The sequence below is a fragment of the Zootoca vivipara genome, chromosome 3 (assembly GCF_963506605.1).
Source record: "Zootoca vivipara chromosome 3, rZooViv1.1, whole genome shotgun sequence".
In the NCBI taxonomy this organism is placed as follows: domain Eukaryota; kingdom Metazoa; phylum Chordata; class Lepidosauria; order Squamata; family Lacertidae; genus Zootoca; species Zootoca vivipara.
In genome coordinates this window covers 96,555,083-96,578,971 of record NC_083278.1, presented here as the reverse complement: position 1 = coordinate 96,578,971, position 23,889 = coordinate 96,555,083, and the positions used below count along the sequence as shown (strand labels likewise).

The window sequence follows — 23,889 nt, the reverse complement described above, 5'->3', positions numbered from 1 at the left end:
TTAAGTTGTAAGAACCTAAGAAGAGCCTGCTGGATCAGGCCAATAGCCCATCTAGTCCATCATCCTGTTCGCACAGTGGCCAGCCAGATGTCTGTTGGAAGCCTGCAAGCAGGACCTGAGTGCAACAGCAATCTCCCCTCCTGCTGTTTCCAGCAACTGGTATTCAGAAGTATTACTGCATCTAACCATGGAGATAGTTGTTGTGGCTAATAGCTATCAATTGCCCTCTCCTCCATGAATTTGTCTAATCCTCTTTTAAAGCTACATCTAGGTTGGTGGCTATCTCTGCTGTTGGGGGAGTGAGTTCCATAGTTTAACTATGTGCTGTGTGAAGAAATACTTTCTTTTATCTGTCCTGAATCTTCCAGCATTCAGCTTAATGTCCTTGAGTTCTAGTGTTATGAGAGGGGGGGGGGACTTTTCTCTATCCACTTCTTCCATGCCATTCATAATTGTATACACTTCTATCTATCCGTTTGGGTTGCTGCAAGCATTGTTTTTTTTTAAAAAAAATCTTTTAAACAGCCTTGAAGATCCAAGACAAGAAAAAAGTTATACATGTTCTGCCCTATATCTCCTTCCATTTTGTTTGAAATGGACCCATATCACAGTCATGAGTTGAGGAATCCCGTGCCCTGATCCAGAATCTCCTTGCACATGCAGGTGTTGTGATGCACACACCAAATTTTACTGTCTGTTCATTGCAGTGTTGGGAACAGATCTAGGCATTAATCTCCGCTGTGCTCTTCACTCAGGCTTCCCAGACACTGTAGTTTGAGTAGAAAGCCTATGCTTACAGGAGAGCTTTATGGGTGCGTTTAAGCAGCCATTAAGCTTTAGATGGTCTGTGATCACAAGATTTTGCACTTTGGTGTAATAATTTATCTCAGATGAATGATGGTGTAAAGTAGCATTAAATGTACAGAATAGTGTTGTGGTGTTTTTTTAAAAAAAACACACACCACAACAACCAGTGTATTGATCAAACTAACGTTTAATCCAATTAGCTTTCACCTTGTTGTTTGTAATATATACAGGATTCAATTCAGTGACCGCTTACCCTTTTGTAATCCCATTGACCTCAAATGAGGCTCCACTAGTTTGAGGTCATTGAACTGACCCTTACTCAAAAAGCTGGAGTTTGCATGAAAAAGAGGATGGTCCGATAAAGGTGACACTATTATTTCTGTAGTTTTGTAGCATAATCTTTTGCATGAATCTGTATGTTCTGTGTTAGAAACACAATATAAATTAATACTAAAATATCCCATTACTTGAAACGGTGTAATTTTTTTCCCTGTTAAAGATTACACAGTGACCTTACAGAATTCATTTCATTAAATTGTACCTGCCAATCCTTTTGTTTGGTCCCTCTCTCTAAACTGATTTGTTAAGGTTTCATTTTCTTCCACTCTGGTGAATAGTGTTTCCTCTTAAACTTTAACCTTTGATCCTCTCTCACCCAACTATTGACATCTGGTCATTATTTCTTTTACTGCTTTCCACCCCCTGTTGTCAGACGGACTGTTCTGTTGTCTAAAACACTTGATAGGTGGACAGGTTTATATAATACGAGGTGAGTTCCTGTAGAGACTAATTGGATGTTGTCTTTTTCATGCAAAAGAAAGTTGCCAGCAGCAAAGCTCTCCACCACTCGCCACCATGTTTGTTTATGACAATTTACCTTAATTAACTATTTCACTCTTATAATGGAGATAGACCAAATCTCTGACTGGATGATGGTATTTCAAAGATCTGAAAATTAAAATGTGAAGTCTAATTTAATAGGTAAGCCAAAAAAGAAGACACAAAAACTGTCTGTTTCTAAATACCATGAAATACAGATATGGATGCAGCATGCTGCATTCAGTGGCCGTGAGTGTATTTTCCCAGACAAAGTGGAAAACACTATAATGAAACTGATAGTTTTTGGTGTCAAATGTATTAATGAATTCATGTCCACGATTCAGTAGCTCTGGTGTACAGATAGATGCTTTCCCGTTCTCTTCTATCAACATTGGAATATTTCCCCCTGTGCAGATAGGATTTTGGATCGTGGCCTGAATATCTGAGCTATTGTTCTAGCATAGTACTTCTTAAAAGCACTATAAAGCAACTGTGCCCAAATAATGTAACAAAACAATACATTGAATAGTAAAAATTAGGCATGAAGAGCTTTACTCAGATGAGTAAACATCAGCTCGTCGATGCATTTTGTTTTTTGGCATTGTAAATATTCACAAATCAAAGAAAAAACTGACAACCCTTGAACCACATCCATGCAGAGAATTTCCCCCCAGTAAACATTTCAATCTGAGCGCCCATGATGTCACCACTGCACTCCATCTCATACATATATTTTTACTTGTAAATTATTTCTTTATTTCATTTCTCTTTTTATCCACCTGTTTACATTATCTGAAAACTCTGAAATGCTTTACAGTGTTGTGGCCAGTTGTAGCTTGCTGAGTGTTAATGCTACACATGTCTGCTTTATGCAAGTGAGCAGGGGGTGAATGGATAGAAGGATTATGAGGTATACCTTTAAGTAAACTTGTTATGTAAGGATAATGCAATTAAGTAAAAGTTGAACTTCAATGTTTACTTCCTTTTTTAAACATGGCTTAAGTTTAGTCAACTACTCAAATTTCAACATGGTATACGCCATAACCTTAAAGATAGTCTGGTGTATTTTCGTAGGAGAAATCCTTTGTCTAAAGCATCTTATGCATGACATTGTTTATTTTGTAGATACGTTTGTTAAGCTGACGTTGCTGAATTCTATGGGCCAAGAGATGTCCAAATGCAAGACATCTATCCGAAGAGGGCAACCGAATCCAGTCTACAAAGAGACCTTTATTTTCCAGGTGGCACTGTTTCAGCTTTCTGACGTTACACTCATATTGTCTGTGTATAATAAACGCAGCATGAAACGAAAGGAAATGATAGGCTGGATTTCTTTAGGTTTGAACAGTTCTGGCGAAGAGGAACTAAATCACTGGACTGAGATGAAGGAATCCAAAGGACAGCAAGTATGTAGGTGGCACTCGTTGTTAGAATCTTAATGAGTAGTTGCGGCTCCACGTAATGTCAGGATTCCACGAGGCTGCCCCGCAGGTGCAACCAAGAGAAGTGTTGCAGAAGTTACAATTCAACATTCCACTTTTACAGATGCACAAAATGCCGTGGAGCAGAATTTACTTTCACATCTTCAGTTAACATCACCTGAGTTCAGGTGACATGCACTGGACGCAGAAGAAAGAGCAATTCCTTATTTTGACACTTTCAGGATTGTTTTTGTTCACATCTCAGTTTTCCATTTAACTAATAGATATTTTGTGTAAGTCATCTACTATTACAAAATTCTCTGGTTGTGTTTGTTTTCTTAGAGGTGCTATGCTGTGTTATATATGACTTGTCGAGAAGCAGATTTAGAGAGCTGGGGGAGTAGTTAAATAGTGGAACACAAAAATTAGGATTTTGGCACACAGTAGTTGGAACATTGCTTCCCCACCCCCTTAGGAACTTAGCATTTCCTTAACGGAGTTTAATTTTGAAGAACAACATGCAAGAGCACTCCTGCATGTTTTATCAGATACACAAACAGCTCCTCTGTGGTGCCTGCTTTAGGCTGGGGGTTGTAACTCCCTATTCGCTCCCAAGAGCGGAAGTTGTTAGAATGATGAATCACTGTTAATGGTGTGCATAATAAACCCATCACAATTCGTCCCTGGCAAACACCTTTTTGTGTTGTTTCAGGAACTTACAGACTTGTTTGACCGGTGGCAGCAGCGAGAGAAAAGAAAGATGTGTGTGTATACACCATGGGAAGGGAAGCCTCTCTCAAAAATCTTTCTGCTCTCTTGAACTATTGTGCCAATTTACCATGCAGGATCCTCTTGCATGTTGTTTCCTAGGATCTGTCAAATCAGGTCTCAATATTTTTGGCATTGATCAAATTGTCTTTGAGTCCACCTCAGGAATAATCTCCACTTTATGTCATGCAGTGATTTTTTTTTTTATGGATCCCTCACAGGCCTATTTAGACAGGTTGAAAACATAGGATCTAAAGAGCTGCACAACTAATTCAATGTGCCTAAGGGAGCTTTAGACATGTGTTTCTCAAATAGCAGCCCTCCATGCTTTGAAACTGACAGGAATTTTCACAGTATGGAGATCGAGTTTAAAAAAAAGTTTCACTGCATGAACAGAAGCACCAGGACACAACTAAAGTCATCCTATTTCCCCCCAGAAGTAGAGCATGGTTGAAATCATGTACATAGCTGCCAAGTTTTCCCTTTTCTCGCGAGGAAGCCTATTCAGCATAATGGAAAATCCCTTAAAAAAAGGGATAACTTGGCAGCTATGATCATGTATGCAGTTTCTGGCCAGTCTCACTGATGATACCAGTGGTATTTTTGTTTAGGTAGCAGAGTGCAGGACTACAGCTAATAACTTTAGTAAAATTTCTTTGTCATTAAATCAGTTGGTCTTTATATGAACCTTGTATTACAAACCTTTGAAAATTCAAAAGTGGTAAAATCTAAGGATTAATACAGCTGGGAATAAGGACTTCGGTAATCTTAGATAATAAATAAGGGAAATAAACCTGTATGACATCTGTCAATTTATTTAACCTCAGCAATGTGTTAATCGTAATATAAATCTTTGAACGGCACCTACATGCATTATGAGATGTGAAGCACAAAGGAAAGTATGACTAGAGTCTGCTAGTTTTAAAGTTCTTGCAATAAATTGTTTCACCACTTTCTGTTTCAACTACTGGTAAATTTCAGGGATACTGTGTGATACTGAAGCTTTCCTTGAGGATGAGGTTGGCATCATGATTAAAAATTAGTACAGTTTAAATAAGCACCTAGAACTTCTATTATGCATATCTGAGGATGGAATCTATCTGTTGCAAGTGTTGTCAGAGCTCATGAATTCCTAAGTAAGTGCCAGATTCAGTTAAGATTTCTGGATGAGGTGAGTCTGTGAAAAAAGATTCATGTTTCCTTTATTTATTTAGAGTGAGCTGATTGAGAAATTGCATATTTATCACTCTGTTTTCTTCACAATATTTTTGAATGCCGCTAAGTTTGAGATCCAGTTCTTGCATGAATGGATACAAGTGCATCATATGAAATATGTGCAATGTTCCCAGTCTCAAAATTCTTAAGAACCTCCTTAAAAATTCCCAGCTGTTGTCTTGAAATTGTTATTCAGTGCCTTTCATGTTTCACCACTTAAATTTGTAACTGTAATGTGATGCTGAACTGAATGATTTAAGTCTTGATTGATTTAAAGATTTACCAAATGAATTTTCCTTCCTGTGTTGCATGAAGAGTATGGCACACAAAATATAATTTGTTAAAAGAAAACCATTCAGGAACTTTTGCAAACATAAATAATGCTAATAGTTGTTCAGTATAGTATAATATTTCCAGTTTTGTTTCTTACTGACTTCGCAGTGCATCCTTATACAAGCCTTATTACAAGATTTTTTGTTTCAGAAGTCCTCACTTTACAACCTTTTCGTTAAAATGGAGACACTTATAGATCTAAGCCTCCAGTTCCAAGAAGGCTTGCCAGAAAATAACTACTATTGAACTCATTTAAACTTCTGAGTAAGCATATTTAGGATTGCGCTGTAAGACTTGCACTGTCATAGTGCCTTGAAGATTGGATTATGCATTCATACAGAGAAGGAACAGATGAATAAACTGTGGCTTCATAACAATATTCCTAATTTTAAAAATGTATTACTTGGTTGGTGATTATGACCTAAGAGATTCCTAATTCAGAAAGTTGTCTAATCAGGATTGTACCTCTGCATATTCTTTGCTCTTTAAAGTACAGTATAGATACAGCTATTGAGTAATTCTGCTAAAAGGCAAGATAGAAGTGAGCAGAGTTATTTTTTTAAGAACATTGTTGGGTTTTTTTGTACAACAATCTGTCATATTAACACCTTTGCCCTAATTTTCACATTGGTTGCCTTGTTTGGATATTACCTTGTACACATAAAGCATTTGATGGGTAAGAAACATTCAAATCTTCTTCCATCTTTCTACAGGATTATTGTACAGGTATTAACTGAAAATTCAACTTTTGTACCATAAGACAACTTTTTAAAAACAACAAACTTATTTAGGTATGTATTTAGAAAGACCTAAAGGGAATTCAGCAAGTCACGTTTAACATAAGATCCTATCAATAGAACACTCCTTTCAGTGATTTTGTTTTTGTTTTTTGGGATTATCATTACTGTATTAGTTACTAGATTCCACACACAGCCCTTCTCCAACTAACTCAAGGCAACAGATTAATGTCATTTTCAACTGAGTGGGGTCATATCTCCATAGTAGAACAATTTGCATAAATGGTGCTGTAGGGTTATTAATATGTTCAGTGACTCCTTTTAGTGCAAGAATTGTCCTAAGTGCATAGCATTTTGATGTCGGGGGAAATCATATAAAGTCTGTGTAAACTGTCACATGCAATAACTGCATAATGTGTACACAAATTGGAAATGGCATGTACATGTAGTAACACAGGTACAAGTTTTAAAAGACAGTGTATGTGCAGTTTCCAGTTGTGTACACACAACAAAATAGGTGAGTTAACACTTTATTCCTATATGGTGGAGTAACATGCTTAGGAAAGCAGGATGTGGTTAGCTTTTCCACCACCATGATACCAAAATATAGTGTGAGCTAGGGCCAACAGATGTATAGCCTTCTCAGTGTAGTTGCTGCCATAACACTGCTTCTCTAAAGCTAGTTCCCACGTTGTACTAGATCACAGGGGCATTTCCCATGCTACCTGACTTTAGTGTGGGAAGTATCTACATGGTCTGATCCAGCCTTCACCAGCCTGATACTTTACAGATGTTTTGTGCTGGCTAGCAATGATAAGAGCTGTAGTCCAAAATTCCTGGAGGGCAGCAGGTTGGCGAAGGCTGGTCTGCCCTAACAACAGGATATAAATACAAAATATTATCTGGGGCAGGAGAGCCTGCCAAACACATGCAACTTTGTACCAGCAGCTGCACCCAAAAGATCATATGGATTGCCCCCATTTTTTTAACCCAAACATTGCAATTTTTCACTTGAAAGTACTGTGGGTTGTATCCCAGTCTAGTCCTACTCAGAACTGACCCACTGAAGTTAATAGACATGGCTAACTTACTTTCATTAATGTAATGGGTCTACCCTGAGTAGAACGTAATTAGCTACAACCCTCTTTTTCTTTGAGTGGAAATTATATCTTGATTTGTATGTTTAGGGAAAGGGCCTTGTGGTGTTGTGGACTCTCACAAGGGGACTGTGTTGCTGCAAGTTCCTGTCTAGCAGATCACCCAGAGATTAGCAGGGCTCTGCACTGCTTGAGAGCGAGGCATTTTAATGTACTCATTTTGGGTGTCTTGGAAATATTCTTGCTTGAATGCTGTTGGCAAAGGGGCCGTCATGCTTTTCAAACTCTGACTTGGCATATTCTCTGTATCGTTTCCAACTGTTCCAACTGCTTTCTTGCTAATCTGTGGATTATTGCTGAATGCCAGCAAGCCTTTTATGTGAGGACTATGGCTTTTATGGCAGGATCAGTGGTATATGCAGTTGAAAGGAACTCTGGTAGCAACTTTGGTGAAGGTCTCTTGTCCAAAACCTTGAATGCCACTGAAGTACTGGGATAGGCAGGCCAGAGGTTTGACTCAGAAGTGGGAATCAGCCTCATGTGATCAAACTCATTAGGGCTTTTGTTTTTGCTCTTGATTTTTGGAGAACAGAGATTGCATCCTATGTGAGGTTGGGAATAGTGTGGTGCCTGGTTCTTTTAGTGTAGTAGATTGACTCACTGTTCATGTTTGGATTCTCTTACATTGTTTTAAATAGTGATGGTTTTTCATTTTTGTTATGCTCAGCCATCTTGGGTGTTTTACAAAAAGAAAACCTGGACAGGATATTAGTTTTTTTAAATAAACGAATAGATGATGCCACTAAAGGCAAGTGACATTAGGCAACCACAGATGCTATGTGAATGATGTGTAAAGTATAGTACCCCTTTTAACATGGATGAGCTTTTATTAAAATCCCCTGTCTTGATTTTAATATCCTGTTCATCCTTTAGCAGCTTGGAATTTGTCTACTGTAAAGCTAAAAAGAAAGGGAATCATTTGAGGAACACCTCATTCAAATAGCAGTTATAGAATATCTGTCCTCATGAAAAGAGAGATTAATTATAGATTCTCTTTTTGGCAAATTGCTCTGTTCAAAGTCTGTAAGGCACTTACCAGGACCGGGAAGGTGAGAAGCAGCAGGTTCACTGCTGCATCTTCTGCCCTACCTGCTGCTGCTGGACATAGAGAAAGGAGGAGTATTTGATGGGTTTGGGAACATGTATATCCCTTCAGGACTATGGATGTTGTGTACACCTAGTTGCTTATGACTAGAACTGGGCTGGGACCTGTTGCATTAAGATAATTTCTCTGTTTGACGCTGGCATCACTGCTTATCTTTTGGCCTGCTGCTATTTTAAACCAAGTACAGAACTCTTATTAATTGCAAGAGGGTTTTGAACCACAGACAGAAATTCTAGGTGTGGATTAATTTGATACTGTGGTGATTTATGTATTTATTTAGCCTCCCTTACTATGGGAACCCTTGGGAAATGAGCTGCGTGAAAAGCTCTGGCATGAGACCACCTCCATGGCCACCAGACTCTCATTAAAATCAAATAGCAATTAAAAAACAAAACGTGGTGGCTGGAGACTGGGTGTAATGCTAGGACCCTTTTCTACCATGATGCTGCATAAGGGATTCACCACAGGGTGATTGTGAACACTCACCATGGATTGCACAGATTATGGTCTCAGTTGATCCTGGAGCTTTATGTCCTGCCTAAAGATTTAATCTTGTCAGTTGCAAGCCTTGTTACCCCAGTAACTGCTAGACATACTTCTCGTGAGCACAACATTTCTCTTAGCAAGATGAACACATATCAGCATGAGAATAGCATCCCTCTGCTTCCCCACAATAATAGAATTGGTAGGTTGGATAGTACTGTGGACTAGCTCAGGAAATGCACAGCTTCCTAGAGCTTAAGAAAAGAAAAGAAAAACAACACGACGATGTTTTCTGCACAGCTTTCTCTGAGCAGTGCAGCATTTTTCATTCTTTTTCATGATTTGCATACCTGCAAAATCTCCCCTATCATGTAGGCACATTTAAACACAAAAATTTAAGCTTGCAAAAATTTGGTTGAACTCTAGTATTTGCCTTTTCAAATTTCCATATAGTTTAAAGTTTTGTCTTAACATTTAATAAAATGTTACTCAGTACTACCCATGCATATTTCCTTGTATGAAGATTCTTTTTTAAAAAAGCAACCCTGAAATTCCCTGTAGCAGCAACAAGATTTGGCATGTATCTCTTTAACGCTCGCATTAAAGTTTTAGCATTCACCAGAGGGGTGGAAAGGAACTGGGAGTTGTTGTTATTTGGTGATGTTTTTATATGAAATGTATTGTTTGCAGTTTTAGCTGGGGTTTAATTTTTTAAAAAATTAGCGAAGAAAAAGTAAGCAGCAACTTTACAGATCAGCAAATCTGGTCAATTTCTCTGTAGCACAGGGGCTCTAAGCAAATAGTATCAAAATCTCCCCTTTGATGTAAAATCAGAGTTTGTATAACTCCACATTTAGAAATGCAACAATCGAATTCTTTTGGCTACTGTGACAGATTGTACGACAATGCAGAACAACTTTGTTCTTAGGCTATAGCTGCCAATGTCCTACCCAAGGTCCTAGTTCCCTAATGCAGTGGTTGCCAAAATGGGCAGACCATGTAATTATTTGTCTACCTGTTTCAGCAATTGTAATGCACTGTGCTAGAGGCTGTATGTTTTCAATTGTATTTTATTGCTTGTTTTATTTCTTATATGTTGTACATATACTACATTGTGTTTGAATTTGAATTCAATAAGGAATAAAAGAAGCAATTAAAATCTGCTGGTGATCTACAGGCCACAGGTTGGGAACCACTACCCTAATGGATGTCTAATCTTGCACTGAGTATCTGATGGCTCCCGCCTTCGTTCTTCTGTATGCTGTGCAGCCTGATCCTTACCCCACTTATATCCATGGCCTGAAACCCTCCATGGCTACAAGGCAACTTATGGGTCCAGTCCCACACGCAAAGCACCACAGCATGTGTCCCCCACCATCTGCACCATGGGCAACTGGCCTGCTGTTCCTGCCTTGTCTCTCCTCACCCAGCTGATAGATGCAGACATCAGGTTCAGGCAGGCCAGGTTAATGTACTTGGTACGTCTTTGTAACATTTTAAGCAACTATCTTGTAAATTTGGACATTTAAGAAAATATTTATTAACAATGCAAGTCACAGGCTACAAGGGTGCTTCTGAGGGCAACATCCAATAATGCTTTAAAAATATCATTTTAATAATAGTGTGTGATAAATGAAATGTCATTTCCTTTCCTTTTTTTAAATTAAGGCAAGATTCCCCCTTACTGAGTTTATGAACTTTCCTACAGAGCTTTCTTAACTATTTTTATAACTTGGATCAAATAATATAAGGTTAGATGCTCCATGAGCAATACTGTATCATAATGGTCCTGGCCCATTGTCCTTACTTAGAGACTGATTCTGCAGGGTTTATTCATGCTGAATACATTATGTGATTCAGCTGATTTCAATGAGAACCCATTCACAGAATATATACTACCACGCAAAAACAGTGGTAGAACTGCAACACTCAGGACCAAATCCATTTTCCACTTCAAGTCAAAGGGATCTCAAAATGTAGTATTAATATGACCAAGAAGGCACATATCTATACATTCAGAAAAACCATGTGGTACATTTTATCAGAAGAGGGTTCATCTAAATGCCCAAAACTTTCTGCCTATAGAAACATTGCACATCAGACAGGATTTTCATCTAGCCATATTGTGCCAGTTTTCTATATATAGGGACTTGGGTGGCTGAATGTGAATTTTCTCTGCTTTCATTGGAAAACGGCAGATTCAGGAGATCTGTACAATGTGCTTATTCTGAATTCCTATATTAGCTCTTAGATTATGATGCTTGAACTATTTCAAACATATTTATTGGTGATGATGAACTAATAAGTGATCTTAAAGCATTCACGTAAGCTGTTGTGGCATTATAAACAAAGTGTGTTTATGTGTTCCTTTCACTTTGTTGCAAATTTTTATTGTATTGAAAGATAAACCTGGCACTGTGATGCTGTAGGTTATGTGAAGAAAGCACATGTCCACCTGATTTTTAAATGTGCGTATTAAAGACTTACTATATTACATATTATTCACATAATTTTCTACTGCTTACATATCACCGATACACTCGGTGCCTTGTTTCTTTGTAGAAAAGTAATATGGAGGACAACTGATGCTATCCTACTCCTTAGTGTCACTGTAATTGTGATTATTCTGGCCACAGGTTTTACACATTGTGTTCTTTTTCACATAATATAAAGGGCAACTTTGTTGGAAGGCCTCTTTTTTTGCTGGCTTGCTTTACAGTAGAGTTGTCCACCCTAATATGATTGGTTGTATTTTGCCTATTTATGACTGTCACATGATGGGAGCCAAAGAACAAGCCCCATTTCTCATTTTTATGGAAAGGCAATGTTGTTTCCATGTGATCAGATTTTACAAATATGAACTTGACATGTTGAAGTAAGTTGGAAAGTATCTTAACAAGTTGTGTAATACTATGTTAAGAGCAAGAATGTTATTTTTTAAGATTTCATTAGTCAGATCTGTCCACAAGACAAAAATCTAAATGAAAAATGAAATCTGCTTTACATTATATTCCTTATTAATCCATACGTTAGAACTACACAAATTCATTATTGTTAGAAGCTCATTAGTGTGTACTGATTTATCTGTAGGAGCTATCCCAGGCATAGGCAAACTCGGCCCTCCAGATGTTTTGGGACTACAACTCCCATCATCCCTAGCTAACAGGACCAGTGGTCAGGGATGGGAGTTGTAGTCCCAAAACATCTGGAGGGCTGAGTTTGCCTATGCCTGAGCTATCCAGATCACCATGGGAGAGGACATGCATAGAAGAAGAGAGACTCTACTCACTTGCACCTATCCCCTCTGCGTGCAAGGGCATCGCAGGGAATTAAAGACCTGTGGATCTCCATTTTGCCATTCAGCAGCCCCCTGCCCCCATTCTCCATACAAAGATGCCCTCCATATGGTCCTTAACCAGATGAACTGGTTGAAAATATAAATGGCCTTTTTCACAGAACTCCCATTTTTGTTCTCCTGCCTAATTTCATACTTCCAAAAAACAGCCATCCTTCACATTTCACACACCTCTGAATTTTGCAAGGCCACACAATGTGTTAGGAATTCACTTGAGCAATGTGTGCAGAAAAATGCATATATTCATGAAAATAATGTATAAGCAAATATTATAGTGGGGAAATTGCTTGCAAACATATGTACATTGTGGGAAATCGTGTGCAAAAGTATGCATATTAGGAGATATTCACACTAAAATGATAATGGGGACTTTAAAAAAACCCAATTAGATGATGTGGAGAACTGAACTTAAGACTGCAAAAATGAGGAGCAGAGAGATTCAGCCATGACTCCATGATACCTAAGCTTTATGAGAATCTCTATTCATAGTTGCTGTGCCTACAGTGGACTGGATTGAGCACTGTTTACATTTACAGTGAAGAATGGATATTTTATTTACTGTACATATCTTATGGATAATAATGTTTCTTTAGAACAGCTCTACATTTTGTTTTATTTCTTTAAATTAAAAAAATGTTCATGGGGAAAAGTTAGATTTTTTTAATACTAAGGTTTTGTTTTCATCTTCTGTTTTTCTACTCTCACTGCAACTTGTTTAGGAATCTTTAATAAAAAATTGTGTTAACAGAATAGCAGTTAAAAAGAGGATACTATTCTGCAAAGTTGTATGCTGCATATTTAAAATATGTATTTTGAACTGTAAAGTACCTGGAAATTAAAACACTGAAGTTATGACCAAGTCACCAATGGCCTTTAAGTCCATAAAATATCCATGAGTGGACCAGAATCCTTGCTGAATTAACTTGGTTGACCTGAAACATCAATGTCCAGTTAATGTACTTTTTTCTGATGATGCTTAGAATGGAAATGTAAGGAACTCTCCTTTTAACACTTTGATATCCTTTAGAAAGCATGGATCTCGTAACTGATTCCTGCTGTTGACTTAATGCATTCTTACTGCTTCTCCTAGCTAACTTTTCCCTTTTGCTGTTACTGTACTTTCAGTTGAATAATCAGCATTTTCTATAAATAAACTGTTCTCTATTTTTAATACTCTTTTTCATTCGTTTACCTGATTTATTGTCCAGTATGGATCTTTTTCAATGTCACTGTTGTTGAGCTAAATGTATTGTGGTCTGACCATTTAGACATCCATTTAGATGGATGTTGACACAAGTGATAATTGTAGTAGCAGTTCTTGAAATCATTGCTCAAAATGTGGACTTTTATCTAATATTAAGATGGATTTATAATTAAGGCAGCAATCTTATTCACACTTTTTTTTAAAAGCAGAATTCCCCCACAAAACTCAACGGGACTTTTGACTAAGAATGTGTGGAATTGGGCTGCACATGTTGCATTAGCACAATGGTTCAATTCAGCTGAGAAACCATGATTTAATTGTCATGGTGAGCCTATGGCTTGCCTCTTTCCCCTCCCCTTCTTTCTTTCATGCCAAAAAAGAGCTCAAAAGTTTCCTTCTTTAACCACAGTTCCATCTGATGCCCAACTTTGGCTAGCGAACTATAATGTTTCTGGCTTTAGTGTGCTATGCACACACATGGCAGAAGCTATACAGAAGCTACCCCAAACCATGCAACCCAGAAAAAGTAAAATAAACAAATAAATTTATTTTTAACATCATACTGCCTCTTCCAGTTGTTCTGAGACTACATAGAAAGAGGGGGCACACTTCAAAACCAGAGGGTGGGGGACACAAAGGAAAGAAAGAACTTGGATGGAAAAGAAGAAGATGGCAATTTCAGGAGGTGTATATGAGGCCCTTGAACTGCAAATTGTTTTCCTGTGATATAACACAGTTACTGCCAAAATTTCCACTGGCCTCCCCGCCGCCACCCAGTTATTTTCATGTCCCATATTGAATTCATTTTGGTGGTGTAGACATGATAAATAAATCAGTCTTCAAAAATATTAGGCCACTAATCTTTGTATTGGTACACCTGCCCATGCATTTTTGGCACATAAATAGCCTGGAAGAAGGATGAACATATTCTTTCATTTATTTATTTTTTAAAGAAAAAAATATGTGTGTTTTGGTACCCAGAGGCAAAACTTGCCGATTTACAAGCCTGATCTTAGCATAATTTTTTTAAGGATCGTTTTGTTCTCTGCGTAAATACCATCCTTCCTTAATTATATGGAATGTACTTCTGGAAGTTTTTTCAGAAGAATGCACATACTACATGAGATCTGTAACGAGTGTGAAGTGCAGAATACATTTAAACAATTGGTTGTCATTCTAGGCAATCTAAATTAGATGTGATGTGTAAATGCTGCTGCAATCTAAAAGAACAAAAGCTGTAAAGTGAAGCAGTGGCAATTAGAAAGCGCATTTCCAGGAATACAAGCAGAAAGAGTTGCTTTGAGGGGAAAGGAAGTAAGCATTTATATAAACAGCAAATGGGTTATATAAAAAAGAGGAACTCTATTCAAATATCACCAAAGGCTATATACAGACAACAATGGAAGCATCTCTCCAATCTGTATAATTGGCAAAACTGCAGTAATATTGGAAAATTAATAATAAATTTATTTATTTTTTAATTGAAGCATCTCTCCCAGGTGTGGTGCTGAAGCTAACCCTGAGCTGACAGCTTGATCATTATCAAGGGCAGCAAGAATCTTGTTGCAGAGGGAGACCCTTGTCCTTAATTTCTAACTGCAGTGGTGTGATGAAATTAAGGTGGCATTTTGCTTCTCACGGTTTGCATGTACACCACACAGGACTTTCAGGGTTTGGGGAACTAAGTAAAATCCTGCAAAGGTTATTTCTCCAAGAGTGATCCCTCCTTCAAACAGTTTTCATTTTGGGGAGAAAAATTTCTCCCTCAAAAAGCTGCTGGCCTAGTCAAGTTCATTTCCACAGAAACCTTTGGAGAAAATGTTGAATATGAGAATCATAGAATTGTAGAGTTGGAAGGGGCATTGAGGGTCTTGTAGTTCAATGCCCTGAAATGCAGGAATCTCAGCTAAAGCATCCGTGACTGATGGCCATCCAACCTCTGCTTGAAAACATCCAAGAAAAGAGAGTCCACAACCTCCCGAAGGAGACAAACGGCTCTTACTGTCAGAAAGTTCTTCCTAGTGTTTTAGACAGAATCACCTTTCAAGTGGACCCTTTAAAAATATGTGTGGTGTTTTTTTTTAATTAAAGAATGGAAACATTCTTGAAATGGCGGAACACTGCTAGGTTGGAATAAGGTAACCTGGTTCATTGTTTTTTCTTTCTTTCTAGGACTACATGCTAAATAGTAGATACGCATGCATCCTTTGTTGTACTAAATAAGCCTGGGGTAGGGATTGCTCATCACAAGTAATCTCATAGACACTACTGAACAAGTGCCGGCAGCATTCATACATATTTGTAACACCGCACTGGCTTGGGCTGCTGTAAGCCATCTTACATTTTTTTTCTTCAGGCATCTTTTGAAATTTTTTAGACAACTGTAATACTGATGTGACATGACAAACACCATGACTTGAGAGAAATACAGGTATGTGTGCTGCAGGCAGTAATAGCTCCATAGTGCCACTTCCACTTATCTGAAGAATTATCTGTACACAACCTTGGACTTGCCCAGATTGTCTCTGATACTAAATTTCTCTTAGGCCAAATGTAAAAATTATGGCACTCCCAAGTGACGTTTGTGCAGCTTGCCCCCACCTCCACTCTCATGTTTAGCATTTGGCAACCAGAACTGCATATTCCTCTGAAGCATAGGAGCCAACTCCTAGGGGCCGTGGGGTCTTCAGCCCCCACAATAAAATATTTGAGGCTAGCTGGGCCCCCGCAAAGTTGATATGTGCACATTGTGTCATGTGATCAATTATGTAGGGCAGGGCTTACCTGGGCCCCCACAATATTTCATTCAAGTTGGCACCCCTGTTCTGAAGGTAGTGCTAACATGCAGATAGCTGCATCTGATTGGGTAAAGAACTTTGAAATGTTCATTTATGATACTTTGGTGTCACAGGATAGGCTTTTGAGTGACTCCTGTATCGGGAATAAAACATTTAAAATAGACTCTTACGGATATCGATAGCCCTGGTTTCTTTAGATGTTGTGCTTTCCCCTCGTAAATGATTCTCATTTGAGATTTTTCTTGACTTCATTCATGTACACTGGCAATAGTGTGGGCAACACTTTCCCATCCAGCAACCCCATGAGTAATAACGGGTGTTCCCGTGCTGTTCTGGGGATGCAAATGAAGCAATCAAATGGGCAGGACATACCTATTTCCCACCTCCTTGTCAGCTTGCTGGTACTAAGTTAACTACAGTAACCTTTACAATACAAAGTTTATATTTTCAGAAGTGCTGCTGTCTGGTCAGTTATATCCTCCTCCTCCTCCTCCTCCTCCTCCTCCTCCTCCTCCTCCTCCTCCTCCTCCTCCTCCTCCTCCTCCTGAGTAGGTACACCTGTAGTTTCATCATGCTCTGCCGTGGATGCTTTAATTGAGATTCCTGCATTGCAGGGCATTGTATCCCTTCCAACTCTAAAATTCTATGCTCCTATGATGCTATGAACCCTCCATCTACTGTTCTTGCTGTCCATTGAGCAGCAGATTGTGTTTAAACTCTAATATTAACTATGCTGTTTCTTCTAGCTTCTCTAGTGCAGAATCTACATTATGGCAAGGAAGGACACATTCCATATTGCTCTTGAAAGCAAATGTAGGCCATCAGTATGTAATAACTGGAGCTGGAACTCTGCCAGAACATTTGGATTAACTACCTACATGGAGAAAATATGGCCTGGGGTCTTTAATTAACTGAAGTAATTATCATCTCTCCTTTACATCTTATCCAGCAGATGGCATCTCTAGAAAGTCAACTTTTCCTTACCACTCCTCCCATACTAGGGGCACTAAAACTGCAAACAGGCAACCACTGAGTTAGCGTCGTCAGCATTTACAGCACCAAATATAAACCCTATGCAAGCTACCTTCATGTAGCTTACAGAATATATCACTTACATTAGCAGTATGTCTTCATAAGATTCAATAAATTCAGCAGCACATGGGTCTTAGCAGAGGATAGTTAAAGAAAGGGTATGTACTCTTAACCCAGCTGTTCCACTTATTTCTAGGAAACATGTTATTTTTGCCAGATAACTCATTTCTCTAGATATCATTCATCATTTTTGCAATCATTATTTTCAAGTGCAGAAAGGATGCCATATGAAAAGTTAATGCATGAAATATGTGGATATCTAGCCCAGTCCTCTCTTTCCAACCTTTTCTGCCGGACAACAGTCAACATTTCAGAGTACTGTGGATCATTTTTGCCCCTGGCAAATGCATATAATTGAATGATTTGATTATTGCCAACAGTGCAACATGGCCAAGAAACATTTTATTTCACAGGGTCACATTCCAAATGCATTAGTTATTATGAACAGTATTTTTTCACTGCTAAACAACTCACACCATAGCTGTCTAAAAGCTCACTTCCATTGAGCAACAACTCCAGCTCAGTTCTCCCCATCACTATTTATTACATGAGCTCCTATGACAAAGTAGCGCTAACTATCAGCTTGGCAGTTGCATTGCAGATGCAGTATTCCCATTATATGTTGCTGTAGACCAGTTGTTACTCAGAAATTTGCAGATTTCCAGGTACTGTATTGAAAATCTTGGAAGTAGTGTGTGATGTTCTTTGGTATTTAACAGCCACACAGCAATCAGTTTTAAGCTGGCTATTCAGCTTTGTTCAAGTGGTGTTATATTACTCCCACGGTTCCAAATTATGAAACACGATTGTTGCAAGAAAAATATTAATTCCCCTTTTGCTACGTATCTTGTATGAACTGCTTTTTTCTCGAAAAGCACAGGAAGCCTTTAGCCAATTGAAAGTTGCAAACATTAATTTAAAAATTAAGAAGTCACCAAGTCTAGATAGTACACAAGAGTTTCAAAAGAGGTCAAATGTGAAATACCTGTAGTGGGTTTTTTTTAAATAAAATTTGTCATTAAAATCAGTTTATGGGGTGTAATGATTAATACATCACACCCCATAAAGTAGGGGAGGAGATTATTAAGTATTGTTAAGATTTTTAGTTAAAACAATTAAAACATTAAAAAGATCAAAAACCACGCTTATTGTATCCCTACCTTCTTTATGTCTTTAATAGTTTTGTAATGCACATGAATAAGGCTCTGGAGAAAGGCATGTGTTGCATCTCCCATCGTCACAAGGACAGTGCTGTGCAATACACGAAACTGCTAAAGGAAACTAATTCACCCTTCATCTCCAGTCACTGCCTTGCCGTCTCTGAATGTTAATAAATAGTAAGAACCAGGGTGCCTTAGCGCCCCCCCCCCCGCCACCGCCCAGGAATTCATAAAGAACTCCTCAAATAATTCTCAGTGTCCTGATGCTGAGGACAGCCTCCTGATTTACTGCAACATCCAGAAGAGCTTCTCCCCATGCCTCCTGCCTTGGAATTAATATTTGCACTCCAGTTTCTCTCTCTTTCCCTGCCTCCCTCTCTCCGGCTCTCTTGCAAGTGCCCACGCTGCTTTGCAGCAAGATGTATTTGTGTTCTAACTTGCCTCTTCATCCCAGTTCAGTTCCCCACATGTCCTCCTGGCACCTGCCGCTTTTTCTTCTCCATATTTGGCACTAGGGTCTTCCTGCCTCTCTACTTCTTGTTAGTTTTAACCAAAGAGTTGCCAGCCCATATTAAATTATAGTGCCTATATGGTCCGTCTTTTATTTCAGTAAGAACCTGCATATTATTCAGTCTTTGTCTTTTAAGGTTTGGCCTGTAATTTACCCCATGACTTTGAGCTGAAGATCTAACATATGTTTCTCTCATACACATTTCCCCAGCACATGTAAATGCAGCAGCAACCCCAAGGATCTGTGGTGGGACTTGTGTTATTTAATTTATAGGGGGTCAGGGATAAGCATTGTGGTGGCCAAGTCTGTGAATGACAACAAATGACTGAGGATGACACAGAAACCTGTGAGCTGTGTAGAGCTCTGGAAGGGCCCTTATCAAGTGGGTGACTGCAGGAAATTGGGATTGTGGTAGATGAAACCCCGTGACCCAATGGGTAGCAGTGTCACATAAGACAAACTGCATACTGGTCTTGAAAAAAGGCAAGGGACTGCTAAACTGTACACACTTGGGAGTGGTTCCCAGCGAATCTAACAGGACTTACTTCTGAGTATACATTGATAAACTGTACGGCAGAACAGCAAGCACAGCAGTACCCTTATGCATGCTTATAACCATAATGTGACCACACTGAAATACTCTGTGCAACTCTGGTCATTCCATCACAAAATACACATCACAGGGAAGCATCTGCCTTGTCACTTTGGGGGGAAAGGATGCTAGACTAAATGGCCTCTTGGCCTCACCCATCAGAGTTCTTTTGTTGCTCTATTCTCATCTTTCTTGACTCAGGTGGTCAGCCTCATTTGTTTTCCCTTTTGTCCAGGTAGAAGAGCAATGCCTGCTGCAAATCCTTAATCTGCATGGAAAGTATATAAGCTGATTTGTGTATTATCCTCACTGTTTCAGTCATCCTGACCATGTCCAGAATACTCATCATCCCAATATAGTGCAGCTGTTTTGAATAATCATCAGCCTGTTTCCTCGCATTCAGTGTTGGTTTTTTGTTTGTTTGTTTGTTTTTTAATAGGTGAACAGTAAGACTAAATTTCTGTTCTTTAAAGGGATTGTGTTGCAAAAGATCTTTTACTTGAGACATCTGGAGCTATTTGCTCTGCAGGCAACTTACTTTAATGCCCTTGTTCTCTGTGTGTATTACACTGGATTACGTAGGTTGTTCTCTAGAAGCTGGTGGCTCGATGGCTCTGCTCTGGGGCAGGGGGGATAGACTAAGTGTTGTTTAGTCTATCCCAAGTGTACAGTTCTGCGAAGAAACACTTAGTCATGTTTCTCACTTAGAGGGAAATTGCATTATTAAAGATTGTAACTTGTTACAGTAGTGCAATTTTGGACTTGTATCTGTATGAGGACATACACAACATGTCCATTTCACTTGTGCAATTATAACTTGGAGCATAAATATGCATTGAACGGCAATAGATCTTCCATTCCATTTTACAAAGAGAACTATCTAACGCTAAGGGGAGCTTTTTAATATATATATACGGTATATGTTGAGAGATTCAGAGCAGACAAAACAAAGAACTACACGGCGCATAGTTAAACAATGGAACTCACTCCCACAGGAGCCAGTGATGGCCGCCATCTTGGATGGCTTTAAAAAATGGCTGGCCCAAGACATTTTGGCGCCTGAGGAGAACCACAAAATGGCACCCCTCCTGCTACGGCAGAAGAAGTGAGTGAAGCTCTACATCAGGCACAAGCTGTGTGCGGTAAGATAAAGATCTTTATCAGGAGCAAGGGCAGGGGAATCAAATCATCCTTACCAGACAGCTGAAGTGGGGATCAAAGGCTGTCACACAGGGGGTAAGCGACCTGCTCTGAAGAACACTGGGTGCATGCAGAGCCCAGGAGACCCCACAGAGCAGCCCCCACTATCAGTGGTGTTCCTAGCCCAGCTGATACCGGGTGCGGCGCCTGTGCGGCACCCCATATGGACTGCGCATGTGCGGGCGGAGGTGAGGGGTGGACCAGAGAGGGGTGCGCTGAATGTCACACACCCCCAGGGTGGCACCCGGGGCGAATCATCCCCATCACACCCCTTGCTACGCCCCTGCCCACTATTTCCTCTTTTAAGTGTGGGAGGAGACCAGCCATGTCTCCTATTCACTGGGGGGCTGCAGTAGAGGTAGCATGGGGGGGGGGCTGCCAAGGAAGCACCTTTAAGGAGTGAGCTGCAGTCATCGTTGCCACCGTGGCAGCAGCAGTGGACAATACATTCCTTTGCTGACTCTATGGATACTGCCGCCCGAGGTGGTCACCTCACCTTGTCTCATGGGTGGGCCAGCCCCACTTTGAAAGAGGTTTAGACAAATTCATGGAGGGTAAGACCAAGCAGTGAAACTGAAAACTAATGCCCGATGCAAACTTTTATAATTCTATAAAATCAATGTACAAAGGGGATGGCATATTTGCATATGCTAATTCCCCAAACTTGGTATTTCCTCTGCTGTCTGATTTTTCCATCCTGTGTTTCAGACTCCTCCTGTGCCTGACTGAGCAGTACACTTGAGGCACTGTATAAAAATGCATTGTTGCTAAATATTTCAAAACTTTAATTGTGACCTTGGAAAAATCCCTTATGTTTAACAACTCTAAGAACCCATCTGTTCCAGAATGCTATAATGGACTTTGGCAAGCTAGTCAATATTTGCCTTTCCAATATTCATTCTCTTATTCTTTTGTTATTGGTTTGTCTTCATGCTTGAAAAGCATAGTATAACCACATTTAAAGATACTACTGTAAATCATTGTGTTTCCCTTCTTCTTATAATGCAGCCTAGCCATATAACTGTTGGTAAAACAGACTGAAAACTCACCTACTCTGTTACATGATGTTATGATATATCTGATGCTATCATAGTTCAATGCATCTAAGAAAACGACTCCTTAATGTGCAGGAATCCTTAATGTGCTAATCTACAGATTTTTGTAATGGGGTTGTGATACTGTCATCATCATCATTAAATTAAATTTATACACCACCTTTCATCAAAAGATCTCAGGGCAGTTCACAATTTTCATATAATTTACTCTTTGATTTAAATCAGTGTTTCCCTAACTTGGGTCTCCAGCTGTTTTTGGACTTCAACTCCCATCATCCATAGCTAGCAAGACCAGTGGTCAGAGATGATGGGGACTGTAGTCTAAATACAGCGGGAGACCCAAGTTTGGGAAACACTGCTTTAAAGTAATGAAATAAATGGTCTGCAAGTCATAATCACTATTCTATTGTATTAACTGCAGTGCTTCATGCTTCTTTTTTTGTGGACTCCTGGATGATTTAGACTTGAGAAAACAAAGGTAGCTCAGAAATGAAACAGTTCAGTGACAGAACAGTTCACTGCACAAACCCCAGTAAAACCTTCCTTTGGGGGCTGAATATTTTGGAGATTTGTTGATCTTCCATATTTTTTTTGGAACGGTTTTGGCTTAAAATATGTTTTAACCTGCCCAAAGCCCCCAGGATAAGAATTTAAATTAGCACAACCTACACTGCGGGGAGATGCCCGTAGATTCCCCAGACTCAGAGCACATTTTGCCTCGTTGTGCGTACATTATAAATGCAGCATGTATCAACGACGGCAATTAAACAGCAGGCAATCTGTGAAGTTCACCCTATAAATAACCAGAGTGAACTTCACCAGTTGCCCTTCACCCTAGTTTGCTATAATGGGCGGACCACTTTCTGATAATAATGCAGCCCTACCTAGTCACCTTCCCACCAGAAAACCGAAATGACCCACGTTGAAGAAGAAGAGTTTGGATATCCCGCTTTATCACTGTCCTAAGGAGTCTCAAAGCAGCTAACAATCTCCTTTCCCTTCCTCCACCACAACAAACACTCTGTGAGGTGAGTGGGGCTGAGAGACTTCAGAGAAGTGTGACTGGCCCAAGGTCACCCAGCAGCTGCATGTGGAGGAGCGGGGAAGTAAACCTGGTTCACCAGATTAGGAGTCCATTGCTCCTAACCACTACAGCACACTGGCTCTGGGTTGGACCAGACGTCGTCCTTCTTCTCCCGCCTAACCCAGTGCCCAGTCTCCAGCAGGGAGCAGTGCAATTGTGCAGGAAGCCGCCACGAGGCACAAAGCAGGGCATGAAGGGTCTCCCTCAGCATCTGGCGTTGAAAGGTCTCCTGCTGCCTCACAGGCAGACACAACGGCAGCCTCGAGCTCTCCTCCTCCTCCTCCTCCTCCTCCTCCAGATCGCGGCACCTGGCCTCCTCCTGCCTGGCCTCGCAGCAGCCCCTCATCTGTTTCCTATCAATGGCGCGCTGGCTCGGGGAGGATGAAAGGGCGGCAGGGCGGGAAACGCGAGGCTCTCCCCCTAAACAACAATGGCCTCCTTGAAGAGAGAGCAAATTAAGCCCTCAGCCCATGTGTGGCAGGAGGGTAAAGGGGGCGGCAGAGGCTGACTGAGGGGGTCTTAACCTGAGGGGTGATGGCGTGGGTGGAAAGGTGGCTGCCCTTTCGCCTTAGCTGGTCACGGAGCGGAGGAAGGCGAGAGAGAGAAAGAGGGTTTTATATTATATAATTTTTATTAAAGATTTTCTGGGGGGGGGGAGGTTTTCTCACTCTCTCCGTTAGCCAGCCAGTCAGCCAGTTCCAGCGCCTCTCCTATTCCTCTTCTAACCCTGGGGGCATCCTGAGGAGAGCACATAATATAGATATATACGCGCGCGCACACACACGCACACACATACACATACAGTATAAGCGTGTATACACACACATAATCTTTTACTATTCATTCGGGGGGCATGAATGTGCAGAAACAGGACTGACTGGTTTCACGCGCTCCTTCGCTTTGGGAGCGAGCCTCTCTCTCTCTCTCTTCATTATCATCCACCACAACAGCCGCCTGCACACACTATAGCGAGGGCGGGAGGGAGGAGGCAGC

At 40.0% G+C, this 23,889-nt stretch overlaps 1 protein-coding gene across 4 annotated transcripts in view; it reads left to right on the top strand.

Annotated features, from left to right (window-relative positions):
- SYT14 (synaptotagmin 14) overlaps positions 1 to 7,974 on the top strand; it is a 71,721-nt gene extending 63,747 nt beyond the window's left edge. For all 4 annotated transcript variants that reach the window (XM_060273030.1, XM_060273031.1, XM_035111255.2 and 1 more), the window contains one exon: positions 2,752 to 7,974. In XM_060273030.1, the coding sequence (XP_060129013.1) occupies positions 2,752 to 3,065 (314 nt within the window). In that variant the 3' untranslated portion in view covers positions 3,066 to 7,974. The remainder of the gene's footprint in view (positions 1 to 2,751) is intronic.
- The last annotated feature ends 15,915 nt before the right edge of the window (positions 7,975 to 23,889 follow it).